The 17,263-nt window shown below is 46.7% G+C and overlaps 1 protein-coding gene across 5 annotated transcripts in view; it reads right to left on the reverse strand.

Annotated features, from left to right (window-relative positions):
- Window positions 1-7,765: 7,765 nt before the first annotated feature.
- The window catches only part of ABCC9 (ATP binding cassette subfamily C member 9), an 85,100-nt gene continuing 75,602 nt past the window's right edge, over window positions 7,766-17,263 (reverse strand). For 3 of the 5 annotated variants that reach the window (XM_044452187.1, XM_044452188.1, XM_044452190.1), the window contains 5 exons: window positions 15,514-15,622; window positions 12,712-12,815; window positions 11,578-11,711; window positions 10,548-10,610; window positions 7,766-8,088 (listed from right to left, as the gene is read on the reverse strand). In XM_044452187.1, the coding sequence (XP_044308122.1) occupies window positions 7,951-8,088; window positions 10,548-10,610; window positions 11,578-11,711; window positions 12,712-12,815; window positions 15,514-15,622 (548 nt within the window). In that variant the 3' untranslated portion in view covers window positions 7,766-7,950. Of the gene's footprint in view, window positions 8,089-9,494; window positions 9,675-10,547; window positions 10,611-11,577; window positions 11,712-12,711; window positions 12,816-15,513; window positions 15,623-17,263 lie in introns of all 5 variants that reach the window. The other 2 variants (XM_044452189.1, XM_044452191.1) reach the window with 1 other exon arrangement.

Consider the following 17,263-nt stretch of genomic DNA (forward strand, 5'->3'; position numbering starts at 1 on the left):
CGTGCAGCCCTGGAGACAGTATTTGTATTGTGTTTTATTTTATTTTTCTTATTTGTGTAAGCCGTCCTGAGGCTATGCGATGGGACGGCATACAAATACTCTAAATAAATAAATAAGTGCACCAAGCATCATTTCAAAAGAAAACAACCCTAATCAGTCTTCAGCAGGAGGGGGAGAAAGAGATGGCAATGCTTTCCCAGTGCGCTCAGCTGATGAAGTGTATAATCCTGGCAAGCTGCATCTCCTGTTTAATGGAAACTTGCATTCTTGGGAATCTGATTCCGCTCGTGACCTGCCCCCTCGAAACCGGCAGGCAATTAGGATTTCTTAGAGGAGTGACATTCATGGAACTGTGCTTAGGAAGGGGCCCCTGGGTTTTCTTTTGCATTCACCTAAAGCTTGTGAAAATACTCTGCCAAGAGAGCGATTGGAGAGGCCGGGCGGTGTGGTGCTGCAAAGATCTGGCTTCAAAGCCCCAAACCTTGGATCAGCTGCTTTCTCTCTTTAAGCCTAACTTATCAGAAGGCTGCAGCTCCCTGGAATGTCCTGGAAGGGCTAGGAAAGAACATGTCTAGTCCTGGAAAGCCCTTGGCAAACCACTGACAATACTGGCCCCATGGACAAAGGGCCAGAGTGGCCCAGCCCCAGGCAGGGTCCGGTGTCTGTCACGGTGTTGCTGGGAAGATACAGTGGAAGGGGCCAGAGAACCTTACGAGGCTTCCTGGAAGGAAAGTGGGATGGCACGTGATGAAGCAACCCAGTCGGCTTGCGGGCTGGAGCTGTCAGCCCTGAGCACTTGATGGAGACTCCATGTGCCGTAGCAGTATACCTCTAAAGGCACAATCCAGCGCAAGAGTAGTCAGGTTAGGGGGCTGCAACTCCCAGCTGAGGCAGAAAAAGCTTGCCAGTTGCACAGCTGGGGATCCAGGTTCAGTCACGGAATTCCTCTCTGCTCAGCTTGTCTTTGGAGGGGCAGGCTGAGCACAAGTCCTGTCCTTTTGGGACAGGGACTCGGGTGGCTGGGTTCCAGTCCCTGCTCGGCCATGCAGCCCTCTGGGTGACCGATGGCCAGTCGCTGCCTCTCAGCCCAGCCTACCTCACAGGGTTGTTGTTGTGGGGATAAGATTGGGAGCAGGAGGAAAATGCTGTAAGCTACTTTGAGATCATGGTAAGAAGAAAGTGGGATAGAAATCAAATAAATAAATAAGAGGAAGTTCATGGAGATTTGGAGGAATGGATTCCAACAGGTTTCATTCCAACCTGGGGGTGGGAGCGGTTTTGCCAGGTTTTGCTCTGCTCTGCTCTGCTTGCAGTTGTTTCATTATTAAAAATTTAATGTTCGTTAAGGACAGGGTAAAAATACTGTAAATAAATAAATAAAATGATGCATTTTAATTTGATGAATTTAATTCTGATGCATTCAAATCAAACTGTTAGCACTACCACAGATAAAATACCTGGTGATCAGCGCCTGTTCTAAGGGAAATGAGACAAATATATCATTCCATTCCAAAGTAATACCACATATATTAACATAGGAAAAACCACGCTGGGCAAACCAAAGTCCTTCTGATCTAGCGCTGTGCTCACACGGGAGCCAATCAGCTGCACACAGGATCCCACCGGAAAGATCTGACCATCCCAGCACCCTGCCACCCATGTTCCCCAACAGGTGGGGCACATGGGCACATGGCCTCTGCTAGTGGAGGTGGCAGAGCCATCAGAACTAGAAGCACGGATAACCTTCCCCTCCATGAATTTGCTCAATCCCTTTTCAAAGCTATGCTAATAGATGGCCCTCTCTAAGCCCTTGTAGAAGTGGGTTTCATCGTTACTCACCGTGAGCACAATTTCTTTTGATCTGTCCTGAGTTTCCCACCAGTTAAGCTTCTTGAAATGTCCCCACATTCTAGCACTATATAGGATGGCATTTTTTCCAACTTTCTCAACACCATGCATAACTGGGGTGCGGGGGGGAGAGATCCATTTCACAGGTAAACTGATATTTATTTTTTCTTCTCCTGTGGTATGGAGATGGCCACCTTAATAGTGATAAACCTCATAGTTTTTGAATGCAGCATCAACTAATAATCAGATGAGACTTCTGCCTATATCACACCATATCGACTTTAAACTATTGTCAAATCTTTTCATGTGAATGGATGTTGCAATGTTTAACTGAACTGTATAAGCTTATACCTTCATTTCACCTGTGCTCCAAGTACTTGTGGACGTGTTTGACCAGGACAATTTGAGTTTAATCCATTTGTCCTGTTATGGAAATCAACATGTCAGAGATGTTCAGCAAATAAAGACCTGGAAGTACAAGAAATGAAATGGGAGAGGTCTCTTTAGAAGCATTCTGCCTGAAATATTACCTTATGCTCATTTCTCCTTCATTTCCCCTCCTAGGGTGGGTGAGTCACTGAGCATCTCAGGCAAACGTCCCCTTTAAGGTTATCACACCCTGCTCATGTGGACCTGCCTTCCTCAACCTGGTAGACTTAAGGTGTGTTGGACTACAATGTCACCCCCACCCCCAGTCATCATGTACTGCAGCCACACTGAGCAAACATAGAAACAGAGAGAGTCTGAAGGGGTCTCCTGGGCCATCTAGTCTGACCCCCGGCTCCAGCCGGCTCTGCTCACGACATGCCCACCATGTGCATGTCCAGCCTATCCTTGAACACCCGCACCGATGGGGCCTCACCCACCTCCCCTGGAAGTCCATTCCACACCCTCGGGGTCCCAACTGTCAGGAAATACTTCCTGGCATCCAAACAGAACCTTGGCTCCCTGAGCTTTGCTCCGTTGGAGCGCATCCTGCCTTCCTCTGCAGGGGAGAACAGGTCTCTACCCACCTCCATGTGACATCCCCTCACATACCTGTATGTCGCCAAAGATCCCCTCTGAGTCTCCTCTTCTCCAGGCTGAAGAGACCCAGTTCCCTCAGTCTCGCCTCATACCCCATCCCCTGCAAACCAGCCACCAACCTTGTGGCCCTACGCTGCACTGACTCTAACCTGGCTATATCCTTTCTGTAATGAGGGGCCCAAAACTGAGCACAATACTCCAGAACACATGATGGATGTTGAATGTCAGCACATCCAGAGGCCACCCAGCTGGGGAAGTCTGGTCCAGTTCTTGAAGCAAGTGGGCTTCCTTTACCTTTGAAGCTAAGACCCTCAGCAGTCATCTTTCTTTTGTCTCCATCCTTCAATGATCATCTAGAAGCATTTTCACCCATGGAGCTCCTCCTTCCCAGTTCAACATACTCCACTTTTCTTCTGGACAAAATTCACGCTCCTCTTCTTTTTCTCTCCCAGCAATTTTCCAGGAATCTCTGCATTTGCTGCCCAAATACTGCCTGTCCCAGACCCAACTGCATGCTTCCAAATCGATACAGCACATGCTCTTTCCCTGCTTGGATAATTAGTCTCACCCAGGAGCCTGTCAGTGCCCTGGTTTGCATGTCCAAAACAACCCACCATTTCTTAACTGTGGGGTGTTGCTAATGAAATAGGAATAAATATGTATGGGGGTTCCCAAATACCTGATCCAGTGAGTTAAGTAACACAGTGACGCAAGGCAGTTGGGCTATTTACTGTGATGCCTGAATCCAGCATGGGAATTTATTGGTGGAGGGAAAACCCAGACTTACAACCCAAAGACAAACCATGGGTCCCACATCTGGCCTGTCCTTCTCTTACCAACCTGCCATGCTTCAAGACAGTCTTTGGAAAGATCTCCAAGGGAAGGCAGTCTGGGAACTGTGTGCACACTCCTGAAATAGCCCATGGTGATTCATTATTTTACTTCATTTTCCCAAGGAGGGGAACATACTCTTTGGCACTGGCACAAATTTGAATTGCATCGCCCTAACATAAGCTACCTCGAGCACAATGCCAAGACAGTCTTCTGGCACACCGAGAAGCCCATCATACTAGCCAGTCATGTTCGAGGTAGCTCGCACTTCTGCAAAACAATCTGCACAGGTATTGAATAAGTTGCTGCTATAGTAGCCCAGTGCATCCCTATAACCACACCGAGAAGTCCGTTAGGATTAGGCAGTGGCTTCTTGGCCTCCGGTCCTCTGTTGCTGAAGTCCAACCCTTGGACCACTACACCATCTGCTTTGTTTGTCCATTGTGTGTAAGGCAGAGGAAGACCATGGCTGCTTCTGTGAGGATTGGCTTCCAATCCTATTTTATCGTATTGACAGCAAGGGGGACTTGGGTCACCACCAGGCGTGCTTCCAACCGCAAACGCCAATGGTGTCCTCCCCCGTTTCCATGTTTTAGTGTGTGCTTCTCAGCTGAAAGGTGTGCGAGGGCAGAGGGAAGGAGGACATGGATAATGAACTTCAAAGGCTGGGACTACCACGGGAAAGCTGGGCTCTGTCCTCAGCTGTGGGATTGCGAGCCAGAAGATGACCTAGTCATGCTGTATGTTCAGACTCCCACATGACCTCTGCCACCCACCCAGTCCGTTGGCTTCCCCAATCTGCGTGTGTCCACAACAGTTGAAAGCCCTGGAAGGGCACTGCCAAGTGCAGGATCAGCCCTCCCCTGGATTCAGGGTGCCTCCTCGTTTGCCCACAGCCAGCGTGCTGACGACATGCTTCTCTTCGCCATTTTGAGCGAGCCCTTCTCCCCGCCCTCACTAGCCCTCAACCAAGACTTAATGGGCCGGTGTCCCGTCCAGCAACACTGCCCAGAATGTACCGTGTGAATCAGACAGTAGCTTGCCTCGAAACATAACTCCTTGGACACAGCAATGATTCTCGAGCCAGATTCTGTGTTTCTAAGTGTCAAAGTCCTCTTATCTCATAACAAATTATCATTCTAATTGACTCAGTGAGCGCTGAATCTTGGCAAAGGGAAACCAGGCTAATAAGAAAACAATGTTAGGAATTAATCATGACAGCTCTTGGATGGGTTGTGCAGACTGATTTGTGATGGGCTTTTAGATCAAGTTGTGCTTTTGGTGCAAAACCGGACCTGGTCTTTTCCCAAAGGAAACAAAAGAATGCTTCTGATTTCACATCATCTGCAGGAGGAGGCAGCTTATTAGGTCCACGAGATTTGATTTGCTATCCATATTTTTGGTGGTGACTCTTGCGGTCATGTCGGAATTAAGGATTTCTCCACAGCAAGTTTGAACCTCATGGATCTCACCTGACGGTTGCCTGTAGCTGATCTCTGACCTCATGTGCATTCGGCATGTTTGCACGGTCAATGTCCCGGCAGTGACAAACCGCTGGCCAACAGCCATTTCAGTGCCACCCTCTTCTCTCCCTTTGCACTCTATTCTTAGGCTGCAGACCAGTTCTCACTTACCTGGGAATAAGCTTTATTGCTTTGGGGGGACTTACTTCTGAGTAGACATGCCTAGGCCTGGGCTGTCAGCTTTAGTTGTCAAATATATTAGTTGGTGCAATCAGCTGGGAGAAATAGAGCTGGTGGAAGGCCTGTGCTTATGAATGAAAAATTTCTGGTGCAGAGAACATCTCGAAGGAATACATGCAGGTGGAGGAATTGTATGGCCACAGCAGTGCGATTAGACTTTCTTGGGCGAACATTGCTGGCAACAGTTTTCTGAACTGCTTGAAAAGAGAACTGTCAATAATGAACTATCTGGTCTTTTATCGCTTTTATCTCTGTGTATTTTTCTGTTCTATAATCCCTGGCAAGTCGTGCATCTCTGCTTCTGTGTAGCCCAGTGTGCCTGATCCTGCCTAATCTTAGATGCTAAGCAGCATCAGGCGTGGTTGGAATCTGGATGGGAGACTTGAGTCCTGCATTGGACATGATGGCCTTCTAGGCCTCTTCCGACTGTATAATTCTGTTGGTGCCAGTAAGAAAACCTGATCCATACATGAGGCTCTTGGGGATGGGACCAGCAGGTTCGGTCCTACTCCAGCATTCTCCTCTCGATTGCACATGCATTTAATGAGTAGGTTCGGACAACATGAAAGCCCACATTTAAGGGCTATGTTTTGAGTGTAGGTTCTCAATAAATCAAGGGTATCACTGAACCATGGTTTATTTATTTATTTTTCGATTTATATCCTGCCTTTTTCCTACAAAGGGCTCAAGGCAGCTTACATCATTCTCCTCCTCCATCTTATCCCCACAACAACAACCCTGCAAGGTAGGTTGGGCTGCGAGTCTGTGACTGGCCCAAAGTCACCCAGTTGGCTCCATGATTGAGCGGGGACTAGAACCCAGGTCGCCCGAGTCCCAGTCCCATGCTCTTAACCTCTATGCCACACTGGCTCTTCATGGATTATCATGAAATCTGAACCCAGCCAAGTTAACAAACCCACAGTTCACAACCCAGTAATAGATGGTGAGTTCTCTTCATGGATTGTGTGTGGTTCACAAACAATTATTATTTATTTTATTTATTTACAAATAATTTATAAATTATTATTTATTATTATGTGACCTGTATGCAGCCAATGTCCGAACAGGGCTTTAGTCTCTTAGAATGTAGAATGTTATAGATCAAGGGAAACAGAAAGAGAAGGATCGGCATGTTCACCCTGAGCCCACATCACCATATTTCATTCTGCTGCTCATCCACAATGGGAAAATGTGTACTGTTGCCATGAAAAATCATACTATCTGCTTATCATAGATGCTACATCTGTCACGTTTATGGAGCTCAAAAATTAAAAAAAAAAGCAAAGTAATTGCACTTGCAGAAAAGTTGTGTAAACAGAGGCTGATTCTAAGGGGACAAGAAAATTATTCTCCTGTAGTAGTCATTGCTATGTTATTTTGTAAGTGGAAACCTTTTGCACGCTCAGCATCCTACAGGTCACGATTCTAGGATTCTTCCAAATGCAAAGGATATGACACAGAAATTGGGAAAATGACTTGCACTGAATTACCACTGAAAGAAGTGGAGTGCATTAGTGCTGTTGACGGCTGCTATCCTAATGCACCCTCCCTTGGGGAAAAGCTCCACTGAATTAAGTGACTCTCACTTCTCAATAAAGAATCAGGCTTCATTTCCTTTTACTTAGTTCACTGCAGAACTTATAGGCTGTGTTCCCTGGGAGAACACCCCAGAAGACATGGGAGAGATTAGATCTCAGACTGCAAAGGTGGAGAAAGAGGTCCATTCTCAGAGGGGGAGATACATCCTTGGATACCCCTTCCTTGTGCTTACAGAAATGTTTGCAGACCTTCTCCATCCATTGTCAGAGCTCTGACTTCAGCAGAAGCAAAAGGGGGAGAATAGAAGGTTGGCACAGGCAGATTGGGGGAGGTTTTAGGATTTACAGATCTAATTCCTCCCAGTCTCCAGACATACCCCAAACAGGGAGAAATTTATACTCTCGGATTGGCATAAATAATTTCCCTCCATTGGTTGCAGCAAGGTCACATGCCCTCACATGCATTCCTGAACAGGATGGAAGGTGGGAAGTGTGACTCCTTCTTCACTTCTTTCTGACAGGGCCTTTGGATGGAGTACTTCTTCCAACTTTGGAGCTGTTCTTTGATCTCCACAGGAGTGTAGAAACAGTTTTGCTGGATTCTAACAAACCCTTCCACAAGTTCCCCACAGAAAATGGTCCCTGACCTTTCTCGCGTGTACAAAGAGCGCCATCCTAAATGTTGCCACCATTCCTGTGTATTAAATTATTTTGTTCACCCAAAGGGGGAACTTTTCAACTCTGTCTCAAGATAGTGTTGACCGTCTTCATGCCACAGGAGTGGACTGTTATGAAAAGATACAGAAGGATCATCTAGAATGTTTGTGAAGAGGAATTTATTGCTTCGAAGCATACATAATAGGTTTCAGTTTTATAAAAGTTACAAATGCAAAAATCTTTGGCAAAGCTTGCTGTGATGCTACAGTATAGAAAAGATTTCTCCCCTATTTCCTGGAAATAACCAGGCATTGAAAAAGGCAAGGACATGCCCTTTAGCGGCTCTTTCACATGTCGGCCCGAACAAAAGATGCAAAGATGCTTTCCTCTTGAGCCAGGAGGTTCTCGGGGGTGTCATTTTCCAAAATGATTCCTCGTTTCATCACAATGACCAGGTCTGCAGTCAGGATGGTGTGGACCCGATGCTGCAACAGAAGCAACATATCTTTGTCTTCTACTGTATCATCGTCTATTTATATCAACCTTCCTCCAGGCAAGTTGGACAATTCGCAGTGTTCCCCAGCCAGCCATGGGGAGAGCTGGTTGATTTCATCAGTATCTTAGACCTGGGTGCCTTCAGTTATCAGCTACTGGTGCCTGGGGGAGATTTGCACGTGCCATTCCACATGGGACGCAAGGGGCCTGTACGTGTCATTTCCACATTCCCCTCTCTTCATCTGGGGCAGCGGAACATTTGCATGAAACTCACTTTCTTGATGACAATCTGCCAAAGGTGACTAAAAGCAGCATATGTAAGGTAACCAGGAGTGGGTGTTTTAGGTTCAGAGAACAGGTTGGCCATGAAGCATTAAGACTGCATAGAACCCGTAGCCTGTCAAGCATTTGCAGTAATGAAAGCCAAGCAGAGGCTGAAAGCTAGAACTTTTTCAGAGCGTGCATTTTCAAGTTACACATGAAGCACTGGGCAGCGCAATCCAAGAGAGCTTCCTGCAGTGCTCTGAACACAGGATTATGGGCATCCTATGACAGGCAGAAGAAACATAGAGCTGAGGGACACCCCCGTGTTTTCCTCACCTTGCAAAACACACAGATGGCTGATGTCAGCCTTCTAAGTGTTTTCCTTCATAGGATGCAGAGAGAGGCTGAGGAATCCCTGAGGTGCTCCATGTTCTGGAAGCAGTGGTCCCCCTCCCTTCCCGTCCGCCCCAGTGCCAACAACTGCCCGTTTTTGGGGTTCCTCTTGGGGTCTGGGAACTGTGGCCAGCTGCAATGGCAGAGGACAAGCGTTCAGACTTCAGGCCCAGCTTCAACCTTGGAGCAGGTTTCCAGGGATCGAGGTAGGACTCTGAATTCCCCTACAGCCTTCTAGACTCTGTCTAGCAGCCATAGAATAGTCCTCTTGTGTGTGCACTTTCAAGAAAGTAACGTATGAGTTGGCTGAGAGCAAACCCAAGCCAAATAGGAAGGGAGAGGAAGGCCAGCAAATATTCTGAGGAAGGGAGGTTGAAAGCTCTAGAGCGATTACAGAGTAAGCCCTGAAGCCTAGCATTTACAAAAGCTGTACAAAAGCGGGCCTCAGCATCCAGGGTTGGACTGGGGGGTCATCTGGGAGGAGATAAGTAAGACTGAACTGAGATAATGGTGATTAAAACAGCTTAGGGCTTAGCTGTGCAAGCTTCTCCATGAAAGAGGCATGCATCTTTTCCATATAAAAGCAAACTCTCTCCCTTTATACAGAAAAAAATTGTGCCCCAGTGTTAAATGTTTGGAAAGCACTGATCTCAACTGTCAAAATGCGCTGTGTGAAAAGATACTAAGAACAGCTGCTTCACCCAAGAGAAGGAGCAGAAAGAAGGAATAGCAGTAATACCAGAAAGCCAGAAATGCTGCAGGAATCCTGGGCCAGGGGTTCTTATTTGTTCGTCTTTACCAAAGTGGTGAAAAGGCCATCCTCTTTGAGGAGCAAGTTAGCTGCTGTGTCGCACTCAATGAGGAAGCCATCAGAGAGAACTAAGACAATGTCCGCATCCAGGATGTGAGAGACCCGGTGCTGGAAGGAAGAAAAGAAAGAAAGAGGGGGAGAAAAAAGACAACACAGAGAAAGCCAGCCAGCTGGATGAAGAAAATAGCAATAAAAGGTAAACCTTTTATTGAGAATGCCACCTGAAGATGTACAGACCAGTTCTACAGAGAGTAGAGAGGAGAAAGTCACAGAGACTGAACTTGAAAGTTTAAAAACCAGCACAATGTCCATATAGGAATCCTATAAAGTAATATTCATTCACACTCAAGTTACCACACACAATAGTTCCTAAGTCATTGGGATGCTCCAGACTTTGTGTCTTGAAAGGTGTGGTTGTTGCGTATCAGATCGTCACATGTAACATGCATATAAATTGTCGTGTCCTGGACTTGGGAAGCTGAACTGCACACAGGTGCCTACAGCCCTTTGGATGCTCTCTGGCATCTCACACATGAGGAGCTGCATGTCAGATCTGAGGCGCTACCGATGCAAAAAAAAGGCTTCCTTGTGCAGACTCCACAAAACCTTCCAGAGGGGCCCAACTTATGACTTAAGTTGATTTTGCTTCCATTGGACCTAGCACGGTGATGGAAGCATGCTTGTCATCAACTGGGGAGAAGTCGAGAGAAGATCCACTTTGGGATCATGTGCTTTTTGATAATTAATGTTTATTTTCTTAACATAAACAAGTACGGAAAGAAGAAAAGCACATGTAAAAAAAGGTAAAATAGAATAAAGTTACCAAGGGATTTTAAATAAATACCACCAATACATTCAAACCCCCAAATTTGTCTATCTTTCTGTCATTCAACCCAATATGGGAGTTTAGAAAAGAAGCAGTTCCTCATCATCAACTGGGGAGAAGTGGAAAGAAGATCCACCTTGGAATCACATACTTACAGCGATTATTACCACTGTGCGGTCTGCAAAGGCAGTCATCACAACCTTCTGCAAAATGTTTTCCTAGGAAAGAGGGATGTGAAGGTTACTGAATGACCTCTGCAGTGGAGCTCCACGGGGAGAGCGTTTCCATGAGCTGCTTTCCCTGTAGCATGGATGGATTTCAGTCACATCAACAGAATCGTCTATTTATGGGGCTTTGCAGAAACCCACCCAAGTTCTACAAGGAGCAACTCTTCCAAACCAGCCATATAAGTACATCATGAGTGTCTCACAGCAAGCATGAATTAGGCCTGAAGCAGGAGATGGAAATAAAAAGTGGTTTGATAATGACAACATCCCCTTGTTTCACAGAGGGATGGGGAAATTTGTTCATATGAAGGGTCACTGACTCATTGGAAAATCAGCTGGGGATGCAGTTGATGGTAGAGAAGCAAGATCCATTGGTGGATGGAGAAAGAGGCAAAAGTAGGTGGGGCCAAAGCCAAAAGTGGACAGAGCTCACAACATTACAAGATTTCTTCTCTTGTCCTACCACTACATCCATTTTCTACCTCTTGTAAGCTCACACACACAACAGAAGTGCCTCCCAGCAGGATGGCCCAGAGAGGAGGAGTGGGTCTGGAGCATCTGGGAACTGGATGACTCCAAGCCCTTGGGCTCCAATCCAGCCTTAGAAAAATGATTTGGAACCACCAACCTCGGCAACATAGAGCTGTAAGGTACCTGTGAAGCCAATTAATTCAACTCTCCTTCCATCCTCACAGAAGCAGAGATGGCCAGTATCTCCCACCCAGAGGCTAGATTTTACCTGGCTGAGCTGTTCAGGGAACAGATGGAGGCCTCTGACTCCTGAGTCAATTGAATGTTGAGCATTAATATAACACGATGCTTCCTGATCTCCTGTTCCATGAAGTTATGGGGAAAAGTTACTTGTACTTTTGAAGGGTGCCTTCAGAAAGGTGTAGGAAGGCTTGTTGCCTAGGGCAGTGTGGAGGGACAATGTGGCAGAAGGGCTACATTTGCTCACTGTGGCCATATCGATGGATGCTGTGGCTTCATCCATGATGAGGATGCTGCTCTTGCGTACGAAGGCTCTGGCCAAGCAGAAGAGCTGCCGCTGACCGACGCTGAAGTTCTCCCCTCCTTCGGTTACTATAGCATCTGGAGAAAAAAATCAAGAGTAAGCACTCTCGGAGACACTGAATGCACTTGGAGCCAATTCACACAGAATCATAGAATAGAAGGGGCCATGAAGGACATCAAGTCCAACCCCCTGCTGTTGCAGGACACCAAGCCACACCATCCCACTCAGATGGCTGTCCAGGTTCCTTTTGAATGTCTCCAGTGTGGGAGAGCCCACCACCTCTCCGGGCAGCTGGTTCCACTGCCGTGTTGCTCTGGCAGTGAGGAAGCTTTTCCTGATGTCCAGCCTGAATCTGGGTTGTCGTAACTTGTCTTGTTTATTCTGTGTCCTACACTCTGGTGTCAGCAAGGAGAGCTCTTGGCCTTCCTCTTTGTGACAGCCTTTGAGGTGCTTATAGAAGGATATCATGTTCCCCTCAGCCTTCTCTTTCTCAAGACTGAACATGCCCAGTTCTCTTTCCTTATAGGTCAGTTTCCAAACCCTGCATCATTTTTTTAATAAAATTTTTATTTTATTTTTTTAATAAAATTTTTTATTTTATTTTATTTTTTTTAATAAAATTTTTGTTGCCCTGCTCTGGGTGGGCCCTTTCTAATTTTCTGCATCTTTCTTAAATCTTGGGGCCCAGAACTGGACACAATATTCCAGGTGAGGTCTGACTAGCGAAGAATATAGAGGAACCACTACTTCTCATGATTTGGAAGTAAAACTCTGTTAATGCATCCCAAACCTTTTACATGCTCCAAGACTTCCTAGAGTGCTTACCCAAAAGAGTGATGTGTGAATGAGACAAGACATCAGAAGCTCATGGATCACTAAGTATTTTGATCAGAGAGCCAGAATCGGCCACAGCTCCATTTGAATGCATGGTCAGCCCCACAACTAATGGAGCAGTATGTGAAAATACCCTGCGTTACACCAAGCAGCCGAACCAAGCTTTGCATGTCAGACATTGGCTTTTAATTGAATGCAGTGGTAGACCTGATTTGAGACCGTCCTTCATTTGGACATACGCACCTAGACCCCCTGGCAGAGACTTGACCATGTTCTTCAACTGGGCAATCTCCAGAGCTTCCCAAAGTGTGTCATCTGTACATTTGCAGTCGGGATCCAGGTTAAAGCTAAGGAGAAGGATATACACACATGTTCAGTGCTTCCTACGGAATGTGCTGGGCACCCGTGTCCACTGCAAACCTCGCTGGAATTCTGTTTGCAAGCGAAATCTGCCCACCCAGAAAATGTTTACCTCCTGGAGGTCTATCCTGAGAAAGACTGGGTACAGGCGCTGTACACACTTAACGTGCTCTTGGTCTTGCTTCCTTTACTACTTGGATGCGCATGGATGAACTATGAAGATCACAAGATTGTTTGGATTGGGATTTGCCTGGTACATTCTCCCCATGCTGAGAGCATTAAGGCAGAGGTGAGGAAGCGGGGGCAAGCACAGGCAGCCCTCTGGCCTATTCCTGACCCCTCCTAGAAGTAAAATGTGATGTGGACATGTCCAAAGGCATCAGATGTCCCATGCATTGCCCTGCAGGGAGTCTTCTTGCTCCAACATCTCCCTACCACTCTACAGATTCTTCTCCATGGAAAGAGGGTGGAACAAAATTACTCAGGTTCCACACCAACATAGATATACACAGTCTGTTCAGATAGTCCAACCATGACCCCGAGAGCTCTGCACAATTTGCATGGACCCTTGAATAAAGGCTTATTTGGAGTGGATTTTGCTCCACACACATTCTTCCCATGAATATGTTCAACTTCTCCAGTGTCATTCAGGTGGATCCACCCAGCAAGATCCTCTGAATTCATCCCAAGCCAGCTTTTTGTTGGTCTGTAGAAACCCCTGCACGATATAAAGACCAGAGCTGAACAATTTAGAACTGCCCTGAAACGAAGTTTTGCGGTCCTGCTCGCAAGTGGTGGAAGTGGCTGTTGGGGGCATCTGAAGGATTTTCAGGGGCACCAGTTGGGTGTGGGCTCGAAACTTCCTGCCATTGCTTCTCCCAGGAGTTGCCAGTTGGCAACCGCCAATTCTTCCCTGTCGTCCAGAATGTCCTGATGAGAAGGCTGTGCTGGTGCAAATGCATCACCAACGAAGACCCACCATGAAGGGCTCTAGTAGCAGTGGTGGACCCGGCTCATCCCCTTGGCTTTTGACCCCACACCCTAAAATCTGCAGGAGGTATTTTGCCCTCCTCCACATATCCACCCCCACCCCACTCTAATGGGAAGTTTCATTTCAGCCCCACAAATCCTGGGATAACACCAGAACCTAGAACCTGCAGCAGCAGGTTTAGGAGAGACATCCATGCTGAGGGCTAGAGGCCAGTTTGGTTCCCACCTCAGCTGATGGATGAGCTGGCACAAGCTGGTGGCAAAGAGCACAAGCAATGGCGATCAGGGTGTCCCAGATTCATGGGTCAGATGACCTTAGTCAACTCACTCACTCTGAGCTCTGGCCCATCCCTGTAATGTGACAATAGAAACACAGAAACAGAGCGAGTCAGAAGGGGGCTCCCGGGCCATCTAGTCTGACCCCTGGCTCCAGCCAGCTGCACTTACGACATGCCCACCATGTGCATGTCCAGCCTATCCTTGAACACCCGCACCGATGGGGCCTCAACCCCCTCCCGTGGAAGCCCATTCCACACCCTCGGGGTCCTAACTGTCAGGAAATGCTTCCTGGCATCCAAATGGAACCTTGGCTCCCTGAGCTTTGCTCCGTTGGAGCACATCCTGCCTTCCTCTGCAGGGGAGAACAGGTCTCTGCCCATCTCCATGTGACAATCACTGCTACTAACAGCTTTCCTTGCTGCAATTACTGTTGAGCTAATCTATACGGAATATTGCAAAAAGTACTAGATGAAAACCATCATGGCATCTCGGTGGCAGTAGCCATGCCTCTGGCGTAACTGGTTACTTGCCACTTAAGGGCACTTAGGAATGGAGTGGCCAATGAAAACTCCAAGGCACAGTGACTTACAACATGCAAAGCTTGGATTTCCCTAAGAATACTCCAACATGTGGCTCTACCCTTTGGTCTGATCCATCTGACTTAAGATCAAGAATATGAACTCCATCCAAATATTTTGGGTCTTGCACGTGCTATTTCAGGCTGGCAAGACTTGTAGGGCTGTAACGATGCCCAATAGTTTTTAAACTGCAGACTAGGGAGCAGTGGAATCAATGTGAGAGGAACTGTTCAAACAAGGCATTCTCATGCAAAAACTCGGAGCAAGATTGTATCCACACTCTGTGAGCCCCACTTCCTTATTTAGCAATCAGATCTGCAACTAACAGTGGACAGTGCTAACATCTGAACATGCCCTTCGCTGCTTATGGGAAGCACTGGATGAGTTATTAACTACACCAAGAGTATTTTAAAATCTCTGCAATACAACTTTCCAGGGTTCACAAAACAGAAGGGGACAAACTTGGCTTAAGAAGCTACAAGAGAAAGAGATGGGAGAGAATGTTGTTTGCTCTGCAGTTTTAAGCAACCCAACTTCATTTGCACTTCCTAGACTAATGTATGCACTGTAACAGAACTATCTTTTGGATCACGTATTTCTCTGAACTTCATAAAGTAGTTCTCAGTTCAAACTTTGTGGACAAATGTCCATACATTATGGAAAGTTATATACAAAAACATGTGTAAAGGAAAGTTTCATATGCAAATCAGTGTGAATTTTCATGCCATTAAAAAAACATAGACAAGTGGAAATGGGAAGAGAGAGACTTAGGATTCAATACATGTGGAAACAGATGGTTTGCCCACTTCTAAAATGCTGAAAAGGGGTCAGTATTTACCGAATGGAACCACTGAACAGGATGGGATCCTGGAGGATTATGGACAGCCTGGAGCGCAGCAGATCAAGCGGCAGCTTTGAAATGTCGATCCCATCGATAATGATCCTCCCTGGTTGAGACAAGTGAACAAGAGAGACTGCCAGTGAAATACCGGAAGCGCAGAACAATTCGACAGCGTCTGTAAACACGGTTGGGATCCATTAAGGTGAACAGCCTGAAAGGTCCAGGGGTATTGGAGCAGGGCTTTGAGTCCAGGACCCCCCTGAGCAGAAAGATTGGGAGGGCCCCTAATGTGTGGGAGAGGGGAGAATAAAACTAGTCAGACTAGACTCTAAAAATCTGCAACCGGTGGAAGAATCAGAAGCTTGACACCAATATCACAATCTAGCAATTGGACCTTAACCTTACAAGGATAACTCTGCCATGGATTACTAGACTGAAGCAGGTGACTTCTTTCTTCCTTTGGCCCACATGTGCCACTGAACCTCACCTGGCCAGGTACAGGGAAAAGGAGGAGAATATTTTGAAAAAGAAGGCATGGGTGGACGGTGTTTCATAGATTCAGGAGGCTGAGTACCGAGGAGGAGGAGGAGGAGGCTGGGATTCTTCTCTAGCTTAGATTTTAATCTCTGCCAAAGAAGGATTTGGCAGCTTTAAAGACTTGCTTCTTGTTTGAGGTGGCTTTTAAGAATCCCAAGGGAATTTCTGAGGCTGGCCTTGGAGAACTTCACCCTGTATAGAAGAAGGATGCTGGAATTCCTTGCCATTGCTTATCTCCCTTCCTGGCTCTCTTCTGGTATTTGGAGATGGGAACAGAGAAAGCGGCTGCAGGAACAACTATGGGCAAAGACATTTGGGGAGGGATGGGGAGGAGATTTAGCACCCATCTTTTGTGCTCCTTGTAATTTAAAAGAAGTGCTTTAGATGTGAATGGGACATGCAATGTAACTGCTCCTGGCACAACTGCTTTGGCCTGCAGTTTCAGGCAGCTGGCAATTTGGTATGAATTCTGCAAGAGCACTCAAGAGCAAAAACAAGCATTGCTTTTATTTATTTACTTATTTTTACAGGACTCTCTAAGCGGCTTACAAGGAGTCTGGTTTTGCTTTCCTTCCTAGCCAATGGTGAGAGTTGTCGTTTTACCAAAAGAAGAGCCTGCAACAGCCTGATCCTCACTCCAGCAAGGTCTGCATCTTGCACAAGATGTTTGCAACAGGGTGACTGGGAATCGCTCAACCAATTGCCATGAATTGAAACAACAACAACATATTTGGTTTAAACAGCCATTTCCTTCTTGTTTCTGAAATGTGTGTGTGTGTGTGTGTGTGTGTGTTGTCATTGTCTTTGTTGTGGTATTCCTGCACTTATTGACTGGGTTCACACAACACCATAAACCACTTGCAGGGGGTGGCTTAGTGTGTCATGTGCACCACAAGTCCCACTTCCCTTGGGCTGGCCTATGAGCCATGGAATGGTGTGTGGTCTGGGACACCTTCAGTGTATTAGTGCACTGTTTGAACCCAGATTACAAGGTAAGGCACAGCCGAGCCAAAACAATCTCAGAGTTCCTTGGCATGAGTCACACAGATGGCTTGGCATCCCACACATCTTGCTTGCTTGCTTGCTTGCTTGCTTGCTTGCTTGCTTGCTTGCTTGCTTGCTTGCTTCCTTCCTTCCTTCCTTCCTTCCTTCCTTCCTTCCTTCCTTCCTTCCTTCCTTCCTTCTCTTAGGAGTACCCCTAAGAGTCCCT

The sequence above is a fragment of the Varanus komodoensis genome, unplaced genomic scaffold (genome assembly GCF_004798865.1).
Source record: "Varanus komodoensis strain SLA01 unplaced genomic scaffold, ASM479886v1 scaffold70, whole genome shotgun sequence".
Lineage (NCBI taxonomy): Eukaryota > Metazoa > Chordata > Lepidosauria > Squamata > Varanidae > Varanus > Varanus komodoensis.